This window comes from Nicotiana tabacum, chromosome 5 (assembly GCF_000715075.1).
Source record: "Nicotiana tabacum cultivar K326 chromosome 5, ASM71507v2, whole genome shotgun sequence".
Taxonomy (NCBI): domain Eukaryota; kingdom Viridiplantae; phylum Streptophyta; class Magnoliopsida; order Solanales; family Solanaceae; genus Nicotiana; species Nicotiana tabacum.
The window spans coordinates 99,058,057-99,071,671 of record NC_134084.1 but is presented as its reverse complement, the minus strand read 5'-3'; the positions used below and the strand labels follow the sequence as shown (position 1 = coordinate 99,071,671).

General features: G+C 34.6%; 2 protein-coding genes across 2 annotated transcripts; one reads left to right on the top strand and one right to left on the bottom strand.

Moving 5' to 3' along the window:
* Nucleotides 1–499: 499 nt before the first annotated feature.
* LOC107821929 (cycloartenol-C-24-methyltransferase) lies at nt 500–5,591 on the top strand. The gene is made up of 14 exons (XM_016648401.2): nt 500–612; nt 713–804; nt 1,190–1,256; nt 1,642–1,715; nt 1,823–1,907; nt 2,044–2,099; nt 3,054–3,108; nt 3,336–3,383; nt 3,468–3,551; nt 3,676–3,792; nt 3,870–3,953; nt 4,276–4,401; nt 4,575–4,672; nt 5,435–5,591. Exons 2-14 carry the CDS (start codon nt 722–724, stop codon nt 5,490–5,492), a joined length of 1,035 nt encoding a protein of 344 aa, XP_016503887.1. The 5' UTR covers nt 500–612; nt 713–721; the 3' UTR covers nt 5,493–5,591.
* Nucleotides 5,566–11,323, bottom strand: LOC107830257 (uncharacterized). Its single transcript, XM_075253857.1, has 5 exons — nt 10,048–11,323; nt 9,753–9,936; nt 8,739–9,130; nt 8,427–8,506; nt 5,566–6,562 (listed from the first exon to the last, which is right to left on the bottom strand). Exons 1-5 carry the CDS (start codon nt 10,134–10,136, stop codon nt 6,537–6,539), a joined length of 771 nt encoding a protein of 256 aa, XP_075109958.1. The 5' UTR covers nt 10,137–11,323; the 3' UTR covers nt 5,566–6,536.
* Between the last annotated feature and the right edge of the window lie 2,292 nt (nt 11,324–13,615).

Genomic DNA, 13,615 nt, shown 5'->3' with positions numbered 1-13,615 from the left:
CCTAATTGTGGAAGAGACTCTAAAGCTCGAAATATGTCATTCCAAAATAGTCAGTGTTTGCCAAGTCATTGAAAAATAGCCACTATTTTGCTGCAACAGAGATCGGTCCAGCATAATATACTGGAGTTCGGTGCACCTGTATATGAACTTCCAACATATTATGCTGGACCGGTATACTTTGCTGGCTCCAGTATAATATACTGGAGTTCAGTATACTTTGCTGGAGTTCAGTATACTTTGCTGGAACTCCAGTATAAGTTCCAGCAAAGTATACTAGAACTCCAAACTCCAGTATAATATACTGAAACTCGAGTATACTTTGTTGGAGTTCCAGCAAAATATACTGGAGTTCCAGTTATGCTGGAGTATTTTCCGGATTTTGAACAGTGTTTTCATTCAGATTTATCTTTACATGAAAACTAACTAAATTTCGATAATTTTTAAAAATGTGGTTATTTTTAAATGACCACTTGTAAATCTGGCTATTTTTGAATTTGTCCCCAAATTGTGTTGTTGACCACCAACCCAAGTCAACGGGTCTCTTGCTTATATATTGTGCCCGGGAAATGAGATACTCGTTTCAGCTGCTTTCCCAATTATTTTAATCTTATTGTAATATCTTTATGCTAACTGTTATTCTAACTCAGAATCTTGAAGTTCCTTTGTTTTGTGTATGTAATTCTGAAGATGGATATTTTTCTTTTGTGTGTAGGAACGACAGATGTCAAAAACTGGGACATTTGATCTGGCTTCTGGGGTTGGTGGCAAGATTGAGAAGAAAGAAGTACTTTCAGCTTTTGAAAAGTAAAATTTCATTCCTGATCATACTTTTTGTAGCTTCAAATTTAATGTTGATTCTTAAATTTCAATCATTCACTGCTGATTTAGTGCTGAAAATGGTTTTATTCCATCTCATCCTGTCCAGTTAAGTACTTAAATAAATATGCCTATTGTTGCATTTCCTTTATTTCAAACTTTCTTATAGTATTTTGTATGATCAGTTTTATTAATTGTTCAAAGAGAAAAGTTAATGCACAATCTTTACTGATATTATCCTGAGCCTGAAGGATTCACAGCTTTAAATAGTCTGTTCTTTGTACTTTATTTTGCAACCTATTTCTCTTTTCATTTTAATAGGCATGTGGATTTTCGTTTTGCACATGTAATAATAAGTTATAAATTACTTTAGGTACGAAAAATATCATGCCTGTGATGGAGAAGCGGAGGAAGAGAGGAAAGCCAACTACATTGATATGGTAAGATTTGAGAAGATATAATCAAACAGTTAAAGAACTAACAGCGGAGCCAAAAATTTTTAACAAGGGGATTAAAACTATAAGAATATCACACCTGAAATTTTGAACCCCCTTTACCACTATTCTAGAATCTTTCTGTATGTCAAGGTTATTCAACGATCGATATATATATATATATCATTTAGCCCACTTACACGGCATAATTTCGGATGAATGGAATTCAATTGAACCCCCTCGCGTCCATCTAGGTCCGTCCTTTGCCCTTTGCTGGTAGGATTTTGATATTCTATTGATAGGTTAGGCATGCCTATCCCATTTGTGGCTTTTCTATAGGACTTCAATTATCCAAAAACTCAGTAGTTAATTCATAGTTCTTTGTTTACAGGTTAACAAATATTATGATCTAGCAACAAGCTTTTATGAGTATGGTTGGGGTGAATCTTTCCATTTTGCTCCCAGGTAGGTACTCCACCGGTGTATTGTTTTCTTCTTTCACTTTTCTTTGGAAATCCATGATAATTAGCAAAAGAGGACTAGTAATTATTGTAGCTTCCTTGCTATTACAGATGGAAAGGGGAATCACTTCGAGAAAGTATCAGACGACATGAACACTTTCTTGCTCTGCAATTAGGGCTAAAGCAAGGACAAAAGGTCTACTTCATCGTATTATGGATGTGTTCTTTTTCTGCTACTCTCTCCTTTTCTCGTGTTGGTTTTGGTTCAAGTTGGTCAGCCAGGTCTCATTTAGCAAGTGGACCATGAAAAGAATTCCTTGTTTCATTGACAGGTTTTGGATGTTGGATGTGGAATTGGTGGCCCTTTAAGAGAAATTGCCAGATTTAGGTAAAAGTCAGCTCTGTATTTCATAGCGGCTATTAGAATAGTATGAATTACGATTGCTCAAGCATGTGTCTTTATCTGAAAATCTAGTCATACTCTTCAGCTGAAAATGTTTTTATATATATCTTGACAGCTTGAAATCGTTTTTGTTTTGTATCCCATCTCTTCATCCTTTGTTAGTAGTTTGTTGTTTGCTTAATATTAAGTGTCCAAGTTGTGATGTAGAAGAGCTGAATCCTTGGTTCGTCTTAGCATCCGCACTATGGAAGATTATAGAACCACATAACATCTATTTACAGCTTGTTGTTATCCATTTGGCTGCTATTTCAAAGCCATACCTAATTCAAGAGTTATTATTTAGTAGGCTTCACCTGGGATGTGCAAATAAAAAGGAGAAAAAAAACTTAATATACATTTACTGTTTAATAGCTTCACGAAGACACCCTAAGCACCAATCAATTATCACCATATCTTACGTAGTCTATCTCTCATTGAACCAAAGGAAAGATATTATTCTTTTCTTTTCCAATCTTGCGTCATCTAAATGACTATGTTGGACCAAATCTAACATACTACCGACTGGAAATCACTAAAATAATCTTGATGCTTAAAATTCAAAGTTTGAACTCCTCCCGTCACACTTACATTGATATGGGATCTTTTAAGCATTATTTGGCATAGAGGATTCTTTATTGGTAGTACTCTAGCGAATGCTACTTAGTTTTGAAAAGAGGTTTGAAGAAAACTTAGTCCTGCCTTCTAGCCACGTGCTGCAGGAAATGCTCTAGCTAGTAGGGAAGAGCTCTTCTCTTTCTCAATTACTTACCATTGGGGCTAAAAGAGATCTACAGTACATAGTGTTACTAGTATTATTCTTCTTAACTGTTGTTTGTTGTTTGTTGTTGTGTAAGTTTGTCCATTTCCACATGGCTATCTGATACTATTTACCTTTTATAGCGGTACATATGTTACTGGAATCAACAACAATGAATATCAAGTAACACGAGGAAAAGTAAGTATTGTTTGTGAGTATGCGTGTGTGTGCTCAACTTTATTTTTTTATTTTATATTTGGGAGAGTGGGGGGTGGGTGGAAAGAATTTAGGGATTTTCCATCCACTGAAATACTGTATCAAAAGTCACTTTCATGGCGATATAATAGTTTTTGTTCTTTCTCATTTATTTATTATCTTAGTTGTGCTTGAACTGGATTTCAACTATTGTATTGGTTGCTTTGCAGGAACTGAACCGTATTGCAGGAGTTGACAACACCTGCAATTATGTGACGGTAATGTGACTGGTTTTGTTTTTTATTCTACCATCAAAGAGTAGTATTTTTTCTTCTCATCGCACTTCATTCTCAAAAATGTAGGCCGACTTCATGAGAATGCCATTTGCTGACGACAGTTTTGATGGAATTTTTGCCATAGAAGCTACGTGTCATGCCCCAGATGTGGTAAGCCCTTGCAGAACATTTACTGGCTTTTTCGTGAATTTTCTCTGGATCTCTCTGATTCACCTGAATATTAGAACCTATAATTGATCGGTTTCAGTTTTCACAACATGTTGTGGATGACTAGTTTGATTGCTACAAGGAAATATTCAGAGTGTTGAAGCCTGGCCAATACTTTGCTAATTATGAATGGTGTATCACCGATTTCTTTGATCCTAATAATGCAAATCACCGGAGGATCAAGGTATCCAATCTTCTTATACTCAAATTTCTTATCTTTTTATTGTGCTGCTAACTCCATACATGGATCATATTAAACAGCGTGAGGTAGAGCTTGGTAATGGACTTCCTGACATCAGATCGATGGGACAGTGCATTGAAGCTCTGAAACATGCAGGTTTTGAGGTGAGCTTCTTATCTTGTGAACCTCTATTTTTAACAGTACTTAAAACCTTTATTATTTTATTCTATGATCAGATAGCACATTTTTTCTAGTTTTTAAACCATAACATAAGCTTTGCTTCAACTCATTCCCTTGAAACATCTTAACATATCCCACTTACCTGGGGAATATTAGCGTCCTCTTATCCAAAACTTTGTTCTTCCTTGTCAGATTTCTTGTTTACAGTTGCTATCTTATTCATAACATGACAGGGGAAATAATGAATAGCATGAATTTGATATGTTTTAACATCTTCTTTGTTTGTATTTCCACTTCATGCAAAAGATTATTTGGGACAAGGATATTGCTATCGACTCTCCTCTCCCTTGGTATTTGCCTCTGGACAAAAGTCATTTCTCCTTAAGCAATGTACGCGTGACAGTTGTTGGACGCTTTTTCACCAGAAATATGGTAAGATCACAAGTTTTTGATTTTATGAATGTTGTTTACCAATTATGATTTATTATGTAAAAGATTTTGTTACATTATTTTCATCTCTTTAGCTCATTAATGGCTAACCCTTGACTTTAAGGAAATGTAATGTCGTCAAATTATTGAACTTGCCTGGATTTCATTCTGTTTAGGTCAAGATATTAGAGCGAGTCGGGCTCGCCCCTGAAGGAAGCCAAAAGGTTCAAGCCATCCTGGAGCAAGCTGCAGATGCACTTGTTGAAGGTGGAAAGTAAGTGAGACCTGCTTGCTTTGTTTACTTTGTTTTCATCTTATTTATCAAATAGAAGAAATTGAACACTCCAGAATTTTTTTTAAATTGAAAATATCATTAACTGAATGAACAGATTGATCAATGGTAGGACAACTAGACCTTTGACGACCTAAAATAAATGTCTCCAATAGAATGGAAATTAAGTAGAGGCCGCAGGGAAAAATGCTTTGGAATCAGTTTATAAGTAATTCTTTGACATGCAATGACTTGTTTCCTTCCACTTTATCTGAAAATCTGGCTAAGTAACCTACAATATCCCAGATAGATGCTGAAGCTAAATTAGTCCTTTTGACAACTTACTTAGGTTAAGGATAAGCTTGTAATTTGTATCCAATATATAAGCTAATTATTATCCAGTTTGGTGCAATTTTTGACAATGAATTGCATAATTAAGTTGTTAGCTTATATAAATGATAATATACAAACTCGTTCAGCAGTGTCTTTCACTTGTAGATCATTGGCCTTAATGATATAACTAATTCTGTCAAGCTACTGCACGGCCTATAATTTATTCAAGTAGATAAGTTATTCACGCGTTTTGCCCTAGTGATCAATTCTCAAATTTGTTAGACATACGAATAATGCCAACTGTGATGTAGGTTGTTGAACTGACTCTATAGTGAGGTAATCAACCTTAAATCTGGTTGCAGTTTGTAAATGGATATTTCTTTAAAATGTTGCTCCCAATAGTAATCCTTTCCACAATTTGGGTTGATGCAGGGAAGGCATTTTCACTCCAATGTATTTCTTCTTGGCAAGGAAGCCTTCTGCCAACTGATCTATTAAGCTAATTCATCCTCAATACAGTAAAGGTTACATATATAATGTCCAGTGAATTGGTATATTTTGAGTCTGAACTGGCTTTTCAATTTGCTTTTATTCTCCCCCCCCCCCCTTATCTCAGTTTTTCTCACTTTTTTGGACGGGTGGAGGAGGGTTGGCACGGGACAGTCAATAAACAAAAAGAAATGGAAGTAAAGATCCTTGAGGAAGCAAGATCAGTCATATGACAGATCACATAGAGTATATATTTTTTCTTTTCTGGGTTTGAGAACATGAGCTGCTTTTGAGTTTTTAATTAAGAATGCTGGAGTTCCACGTACGAGTGTATGGAATTATGGTTGACAACAAAGAACGACTTGTGTTTGCTTGTATTTCAGGGGATAGAAGTTATTTTCTTGCATGTGCACGATCTGATCAGACGGACCTCATCCTAATTAGTGGAAGAGTTTTTATTTTACTAATACGAAATGAGCGCATTTATTCTTTACAAATAAAATAGACCCTAACATTTATCCTTAAGATGCGCTTCTTATAGATAACATATGGAAACGAATATTATCCCTTCATATCTTGAATCAATGCGAAGAAAGATCACCTTATTAGTTAAACTCTTGCAGGCAAGCTTTAGAACCAAATGAACCCAGAGGCAACAAACTCGCAGACAAAATGAAAATCAACTGCTAAATGGTCCTAGATAAAAAGTGATTTTGACATCTCTTCCGGAATGGTAAAGAAAATAATCCACACAAAACATAAAAGAGAAATATTGTTTCATTAACATACATGAACAGAGATACTTGTAACAAACTTTCCAACATGTCAAAGGGCCATTTCTCTACCAGAGTGTAAGAGATACAAAACAACTCTACATTTTGCGTGGATAAGCTCGGTAACAATGGGCATACCTGGTTCAAGAAAGCTGGGGAGCTAAACTTCTTCTCATTAATATAATCAATCGAGTGGTTTTGTATATTTGCACCCTCCCTTGTACAAAAACTGTTTACTCAAGATGAATAAGTAACTTGATTAAAAGATCTTTTCAGAGCTGTCTACTTTGCTTGTTATCTGCAGCAAAACGTGAAAGAAACTCAAAAAATTGCTAAAACAGGTGGAGAGAGTTTTGCCACCATAACAAGTCCGCTGAATTTCCCTACAACGATAATGCAACAAAACCTTCTTTAAGAAAAATAAACATGCCGATACATTTTTTACATCTTATCTTTCCGGTGCTTGTGATTTAAGACTGATGAACACAATTGAGAAGGGAAATGAAAAGAGGTAGCAATTCAAGTTTAATACTCCTAACCCCCCTCCCCCCCCCCCCCCCAATTTCCTTTATGAGATGGTTCTAACTTTAAATTATACTATATTCACGGGAGCGGCCCGACAAATTTTGTGGCATAAAGCCAAATTTTATGAGAGATCTTAACTTTCTAATTTTTTAATTATTTATTTGAAGACTTTTTTTTAGTTTTTCTTAGATACAAAGTTATTAATAATTTTCTTATAATCAATAACTCCTAATAAGTATTTCTCAATTGACAATATAGCTAATCAATTTAACTTTCTTGTGACATTGTTATTCTTAGGTAATATTTTATCAATTTTAATTTTGAAAACTTCTTTCCGTTGAAGCAACGGTAACATGAGTTATGAACATTATTCCATAAGCAATTTAGGCATTTGGAAAAAAAAATTATTTGATTAAGTGTATCAATTAAACTGTTATCTTCTAATTGTACTATTTTTCTTAATACTTTTAATTCAGAAAATAAATCTAAATCATCAATATCGAATTGATTATTATACTTTAAGGAACATTCAAGATTAAGGCAATATCTTTTCAAATTTCCATCATCTAGTAATCTTAGTTTTTACTATCAAATAGAAAATCAAAAATATTTTTATATACTTCGAATTGTTCAAAATCTATGTTGAAGTGGAAAAATAGTCTTGTCTATTATGTATAAAAAGTAATCAACTCTAAAGGACTCTTCGAAAGATTTTGAGATTTCATTATCAACAATCGCATCAAATTGTTACTTCTTATATATAAAACGTTTCTTATGTAATTCAGGTTCGATATTCATTTCAAGTGCAATTTCCTTGGTAGAAATCATGCAAATCCTTCTTCTCTATATTTGTTAAGTAAAGAAATCAAACTTTTTTACTTTACAGAACTCTTTTTTAAACTTATACATAGTCTGTTAGGTGTAACAGCAAATGGGCCCTCCGCAAATATGGGGTCTAAAGCGGTTGCTTTACTTACTTTATGGAAGGGCCGCCCATGGTGAGAGTCATAGAGAATAATATTATTAGTAAAGAATTTCAAATATTCCGGACCGTCCTAGAATAAAGGTATATAAATTGAGACATAGGATCAGATATCCTATTTATATTTACCACAATTAACCTAAGGTTGACGCTTTTTTTAGTGCAAATCCATTCTTCGTCCTAATGACACAGCTAAAATTTGACTCCAATTATGTTAAAATAAAAAGTGGTGGTAAAAGTGAATAGAAAAAAACTTCAAAGAAATTAATCATTTGTTTTCTAGGTGGATATTCTAAAGAATAAGACATTTTCTGAATATTACGAGGAATAAAATACTGCTTCAGGAAAAGTAGCCATTTCGACAACCACCTGAACAAGAGTAAAGCGTAACTAAATTAAAAACTCAATTTTATCCGCTGAATTTGACTGGCTCCAATCAATCAACTTTTCCACATTACTAATTATACATTTATTTGTTGTTGGCTTCTAAATGAACTCAAAATATAAAATTAAAAAGAGCTCTATCTTTACGGTGCCAAAAAGAAGGAAAAAAACGAAAAAAGAACCACCAACACAAAAATAGCAATGGATAATTTCATTTTCAACTTATAATTAATAATTAGTTTTTTAAAAAAGTTAATGCATCATTGCTTACTTGGGGAAATAGCCACGTAAATATAGGGATCTGAGCGACCTCCTTCCCCTGACCTCTTCACCTTTCCTTGTTTCAGCAACCTGCATTTTGAATCAATCCCTCATAAATCTAATATCAGTAGCAGGTTATATCCATTTAACCCTTACATTCCAAACTTTGTATTTTGGAAAGTTTAAAAGTATTTCATGTCATTCTACTATTAGTAATGTTACAACTTTTCCTATCTTTGAGGTTTTGAATTCATTTAACTATATAAACTTTGAGACGCGCGCGCGCGCGCGCGAGAGAGAGAGAGAGAGGAGGGTGGTTCACATTCTTAAGGCTTTGCTAGTATCAGGACTATTGCCGATCAGCTGGCGAATCCTAACTTCAGAAGCGGATTCGTGAGACAAAACCCTGAGAATGGCTTCAGCTCGGCGGCGTATGTAAGCCGGTGCAATATTCGGCTTGAACTCGTTAGCCAACAATCTGTTTCTCTTCTCCCGACCCATTCTATCCCGCGAAGTGGCGATGCCGCTGGAGACAGAGTCAATGGATACACACGACGAAGATGAAGCTGTTATTTTACTCGCATCAGAATCTGAGGCCGAAACCTTAGTAGACCTGCAGAACTTTGTCAGAGAAGTGGATACTTCTGACTTGCTTGAGCTAATTTTTCGGCAATTGGAAATACAGAAGCTCTTCGATCGTCGCTGTCTCACAACCTGCAAAATTTCGCCAATATAAATTCAAAATAAAAAAATCTGGTTACCATATTTTGATTGAAGAGAAGAGAAATTTAACACGAAACTGAATTGTAAACTCTTCTACAAGGTAATAAGAGTTGATAAAACGAATTCAGAATTAGAATAATCATTAATCTCATAAACGTTGAAATTCAGAAGATCTAGAGAAAACGGAATAAGCATATGAAACTCAGTAAACTGGAAGAACGAAATTCAAAATCAGAAGTCATATGATAGATGAAACTCAATTAGCGCTACTGAAAATAGCTCTACGAATACATCGTATGAATAAGTATTCATCCTAATCGCAAACGCAAATCTGACAGACTATTTTATCAGAAACTGCAACTGAACTCATAAAAATTGTAAAATCAAACAAAGCTCGTAATCACGTTTTACTTCACGCTATACGAGTTCCACAGGATCATATCTAGTTGAGTTTATGAATAGGTAAGCAATTTTCGATCTAGATTAGACCTCAATCTTCTTCAATATGAAATTTCCAGTAGCTTATATCAGAGCTATAGCATAATCTAGACTGGAATTCAACGAAAACAAAAGCATAACAGCAGTAAAGGAGCAAATTTATTAACTCCTTCACCTTAAGCTTCATTATAGTCTCACGAAACGCAGCAATCATCTTCGTACGATGAGATTGTGATCTATCCTCCGGGAACGAGACATCAACAGCGGTCACAATTGACGAATCCGATGATTTGCTTTTCGAAGTCGAAGTTGTATTACTCAGAGCTACCTTGTGCGAAATCTCAGTTATGCTATTGCTTCTGCAATACTCAGAAGAAGACAGACTGATGATCAGTGATCAGCAAACGCTGTAATTGAAAATGTTAAATGCAAATGGAAACGTTGTTTGACTTTAGATTAATCGGTCTTACTTTGAAAGAGGAGAGGGAGATATGGCTGAGAGAAGGAGAAGAGCAGAAGCAACTTCACGTTCACCTCTACTGGGAAATGCTTCTTCCATTGTTCCTTCCAGAACGTTGTTTTTGTTTTCTGTTTCTATTTTGAAAATGGCGCGATACGGGAATTATTTGAATTTTGGTCTAAAGCTTTCGGAGCTATATGAGTGAGCTTTTGCAGTTTCAGATATTTGGATCAAACATTGTTACTGAATTTGGGTTAGGCCCATATAATTACTAGATGGAATTTTTACCTCCTATAGCAAAGGTTAACACCTTATTTATTTTAAATAAATACCATTTTAAAAAATTATATTCTATAGATACCTTTTAAGGTTTATAGCAAAATATTTAATTTTGGTTACCTCCTAGCCCTAAACCACTAAATACGATATTCAGTTACACTATTTTCTTTCTCTCTCTCTACTTTGATACATCACATTCTCTTTCCCCATCCCATTAAAATTTCCGCTCACAAAAGTCTTGTTGAAGCAGAAAATCAGTACAGCGTGAGTAGAATAAACCCATTTGCGCTTATCCTCTCCACTCGTCCTCTTTGACTTTCCTTTATGCCGTTTTTCTTTGCGCCTACTGTACGAATAAGTGCTAGAAGTTGCATATGTATGGGTATAGGAAGTGGAAGTATGATTCAGGGTTAGTGTTTCAATTTCAGTCTCAGTTTGACGTATTGTTACTCTTTGCTTCTTTTTTGCTGCGGTGGGAAAGTAAAAGGGCTTATTAGGCAAGAATTCAACAAATTGATTAAGAAAAGTTGAATCTTTGATTTTCATCAAAAGTGTAGAGAAATCAAGAATGACAAGTCCTGGGTCAGAGAGATTTGCTTTGACTCCGGTGAATCGAACGCCTATTTCGGCGTCAGGTAGGGTTTCAAGTTCAAGAACCCCTTTGACAGATGAAGTCATATGGAAGCGACTGCGTGAAGCTGGGTTTGATGAGGACTCCATTAAACGCGGAGATAAAGCAAAGTTAATATATTTCAATGTATTTTTATGTATTTTATTGTATTCATTGTCTTTTTTTTCATTGTAATTCAATGTATCTCGTTGTATTCCATGTATTTCATTGTATTCACTGTCTTTTTTTTTATTGTATTTCAATGTATCCCGCTGTATTCTATATATTTCATTGTATTCACTATCTCGCTATATGCCATGAATGTATTCATATATTTTTTTTAATTAATATAATTTATGTATTCAGATGTATTATATAATTTCTCTGAAGATTGCTATGTTTTTGAGGTATTTTTCGGTTGAGAATCTTTTTTATAACTGAAAATACAAAATTTGTGTATTATAATTGAGTTTGTTGAGTTATATTAGGAGTCTATTATGTTAATTGATTCACGTTCCGTTTTAAAAATAGTGTAATCCCTTATTTCACACTGTGAATACAATCGAATACAATAATTTGTCCAGTTGTAACCCCATATTTCACTCCATGAATACATTCGAATACACTCGAATACAACAACTGATTAGCTGTACTTCCCTAATTCACGCCTATTTTTGCTACTGTATTCATGAATACAATAACTTAAATACATCAAATACATCTTATAACCACAGAAAAGGTATCTATAATCCGTAATATAGCAAATGGTATCTATAGATGGCTAATTACTACTAAAAGATGGTGTTTTATGAAAATTTCTCTTACTAGATTACGCCCATAGACCTGTTTTTGCAATTTTTCGCTTAATTTTCCCCTTCTCTTTTTTCTTTTTCTTTTTCAGGATCTTACACAAAAAGCCACAATTATACACTTATTATACATGTATTATTGTTGGGTCCAAACACACACATAAGTATACGCGTGATAGTAGGCTATAATTATGCATTTTATTCGCTTATCGCACTCTAATTTACTGCACTTTAATTGAGTTCGAGCTTTAATCGCTAGTGTTTTGCATTAATTATGTGTTTTATGCCTTGTAGGAGTGATTCCGAGTGATGTAAATGTTATGAAGCTAATTCGAGTTATATGGAGCTTTGAAGTCTGAGTAGAAGCCCAAAAGATTAAGCCAGGATTGCGTTCGGGGATCAACGGATGATAGTACACTTTAAGAACAAAACGAAGAATCGAGCAGGCATATTGCGCATTGTCCAGTAACTTACACATAACTTTTCACTCAAAATTCTGTTTGGGCTCCACAATATATCATTGGAAAGCTATTTAAAAGGGATACAACTTTCATGTTTTATATTTTTCCAAATACAGCCGCAGTGCGTGGTGCTCCGTGGCTGCCTATATTGCTCCTGCTTCGAAATTGCACGGTTCCTGATAAGGTCAACTACCACACCGCGTGGCGCATCGCCCCGTGCAGTGCGCCTGTGTAATTTTTACAGAGTTATTTTCCTATTTCGCGTGGGAGAAGGTATTTCCGTTTGGGCCTGACCCTACTTGGTATAAATACATGTAAAATATTATTTTGACGAACTTTTGACATACTTTAGACCTAGGGAGAGTACACACCATGCTTGGAGGAGGATTCTAACTAGTTTTTCTTCTCTTATCTTCCTTTAATTTTATAGTTCATTAGTTCTAGAGTTTTGGGTGTTGTATGAACGTTGTAGTTTGAAGCTTGAATTGTTCTTATTATTTTATCATATTGGTTTATTTATTCAATCTTGTGCCTAATTATTTGATTGCTTGGTCACCAATTGAATACTATCTATGAATCTAAGATTGAACTCGGGAGAGAGAATTCTAGATTGCAAATAAGATTGAGTATAGCAAGATTTTGAGCTCGAGCATCGGGAACGGATTTGCTGTTAGGATAGGGATATACCAATCGCGTTGCTTGGTTACTATACAGGATTATAAATGTGTTCTTGTTAATCATAATTTCATAGGAATATAGGCGGTTAGGTTAGCATAAATAGTTGAGTGGTACTTCGGGAGAAGGCTACAAGCAATATTAATCCTATCAACCAATAAACAGATAAACTAATTAGACAATTTAAGTGGAAGACTCAACAGGATTGTTAGCTAACCCATAGCTCTGGAATATTTTCTCCCATTGAATTCGTCTCTAATATTGCCGACTTATTTTCTTTAATTTCTTAGTTTGCTACTCTAGATTAGTTTTTGTTAAATATTCATACTCTAGGATTCGCTTGAATAGATTAATTATTTGGGTTTAATTTAGTTGATAGTTAATCACAAGTCCCTGTGAGTACGATATCTGGACTTGCAATCCTATATTACTTATCAACCACGTATACTTGCATGTGCGTTTGGGAGCAACAAGTTTTTGGCGCCGTTGTTGGGGACTTAAAAATTACCTATTCTAATATATTAGATTTCTACTTTTTGTCTACTCAAGTTTTTTTTAATCTTAGTTTAATATTTTATTATCTTTGTTGACATGACATCTTGGAATGAGAATTGGTCGAATATTGGTTATTCTTATTATGACAATCCTTGTCCATATTGTGGAGGACCACGCTTGTGGCAAAATTGTGTATCTCAATCTAATGTGTGGAATTTTTGTAATGTGTGTGGTTGTCAAGGTGGCCAT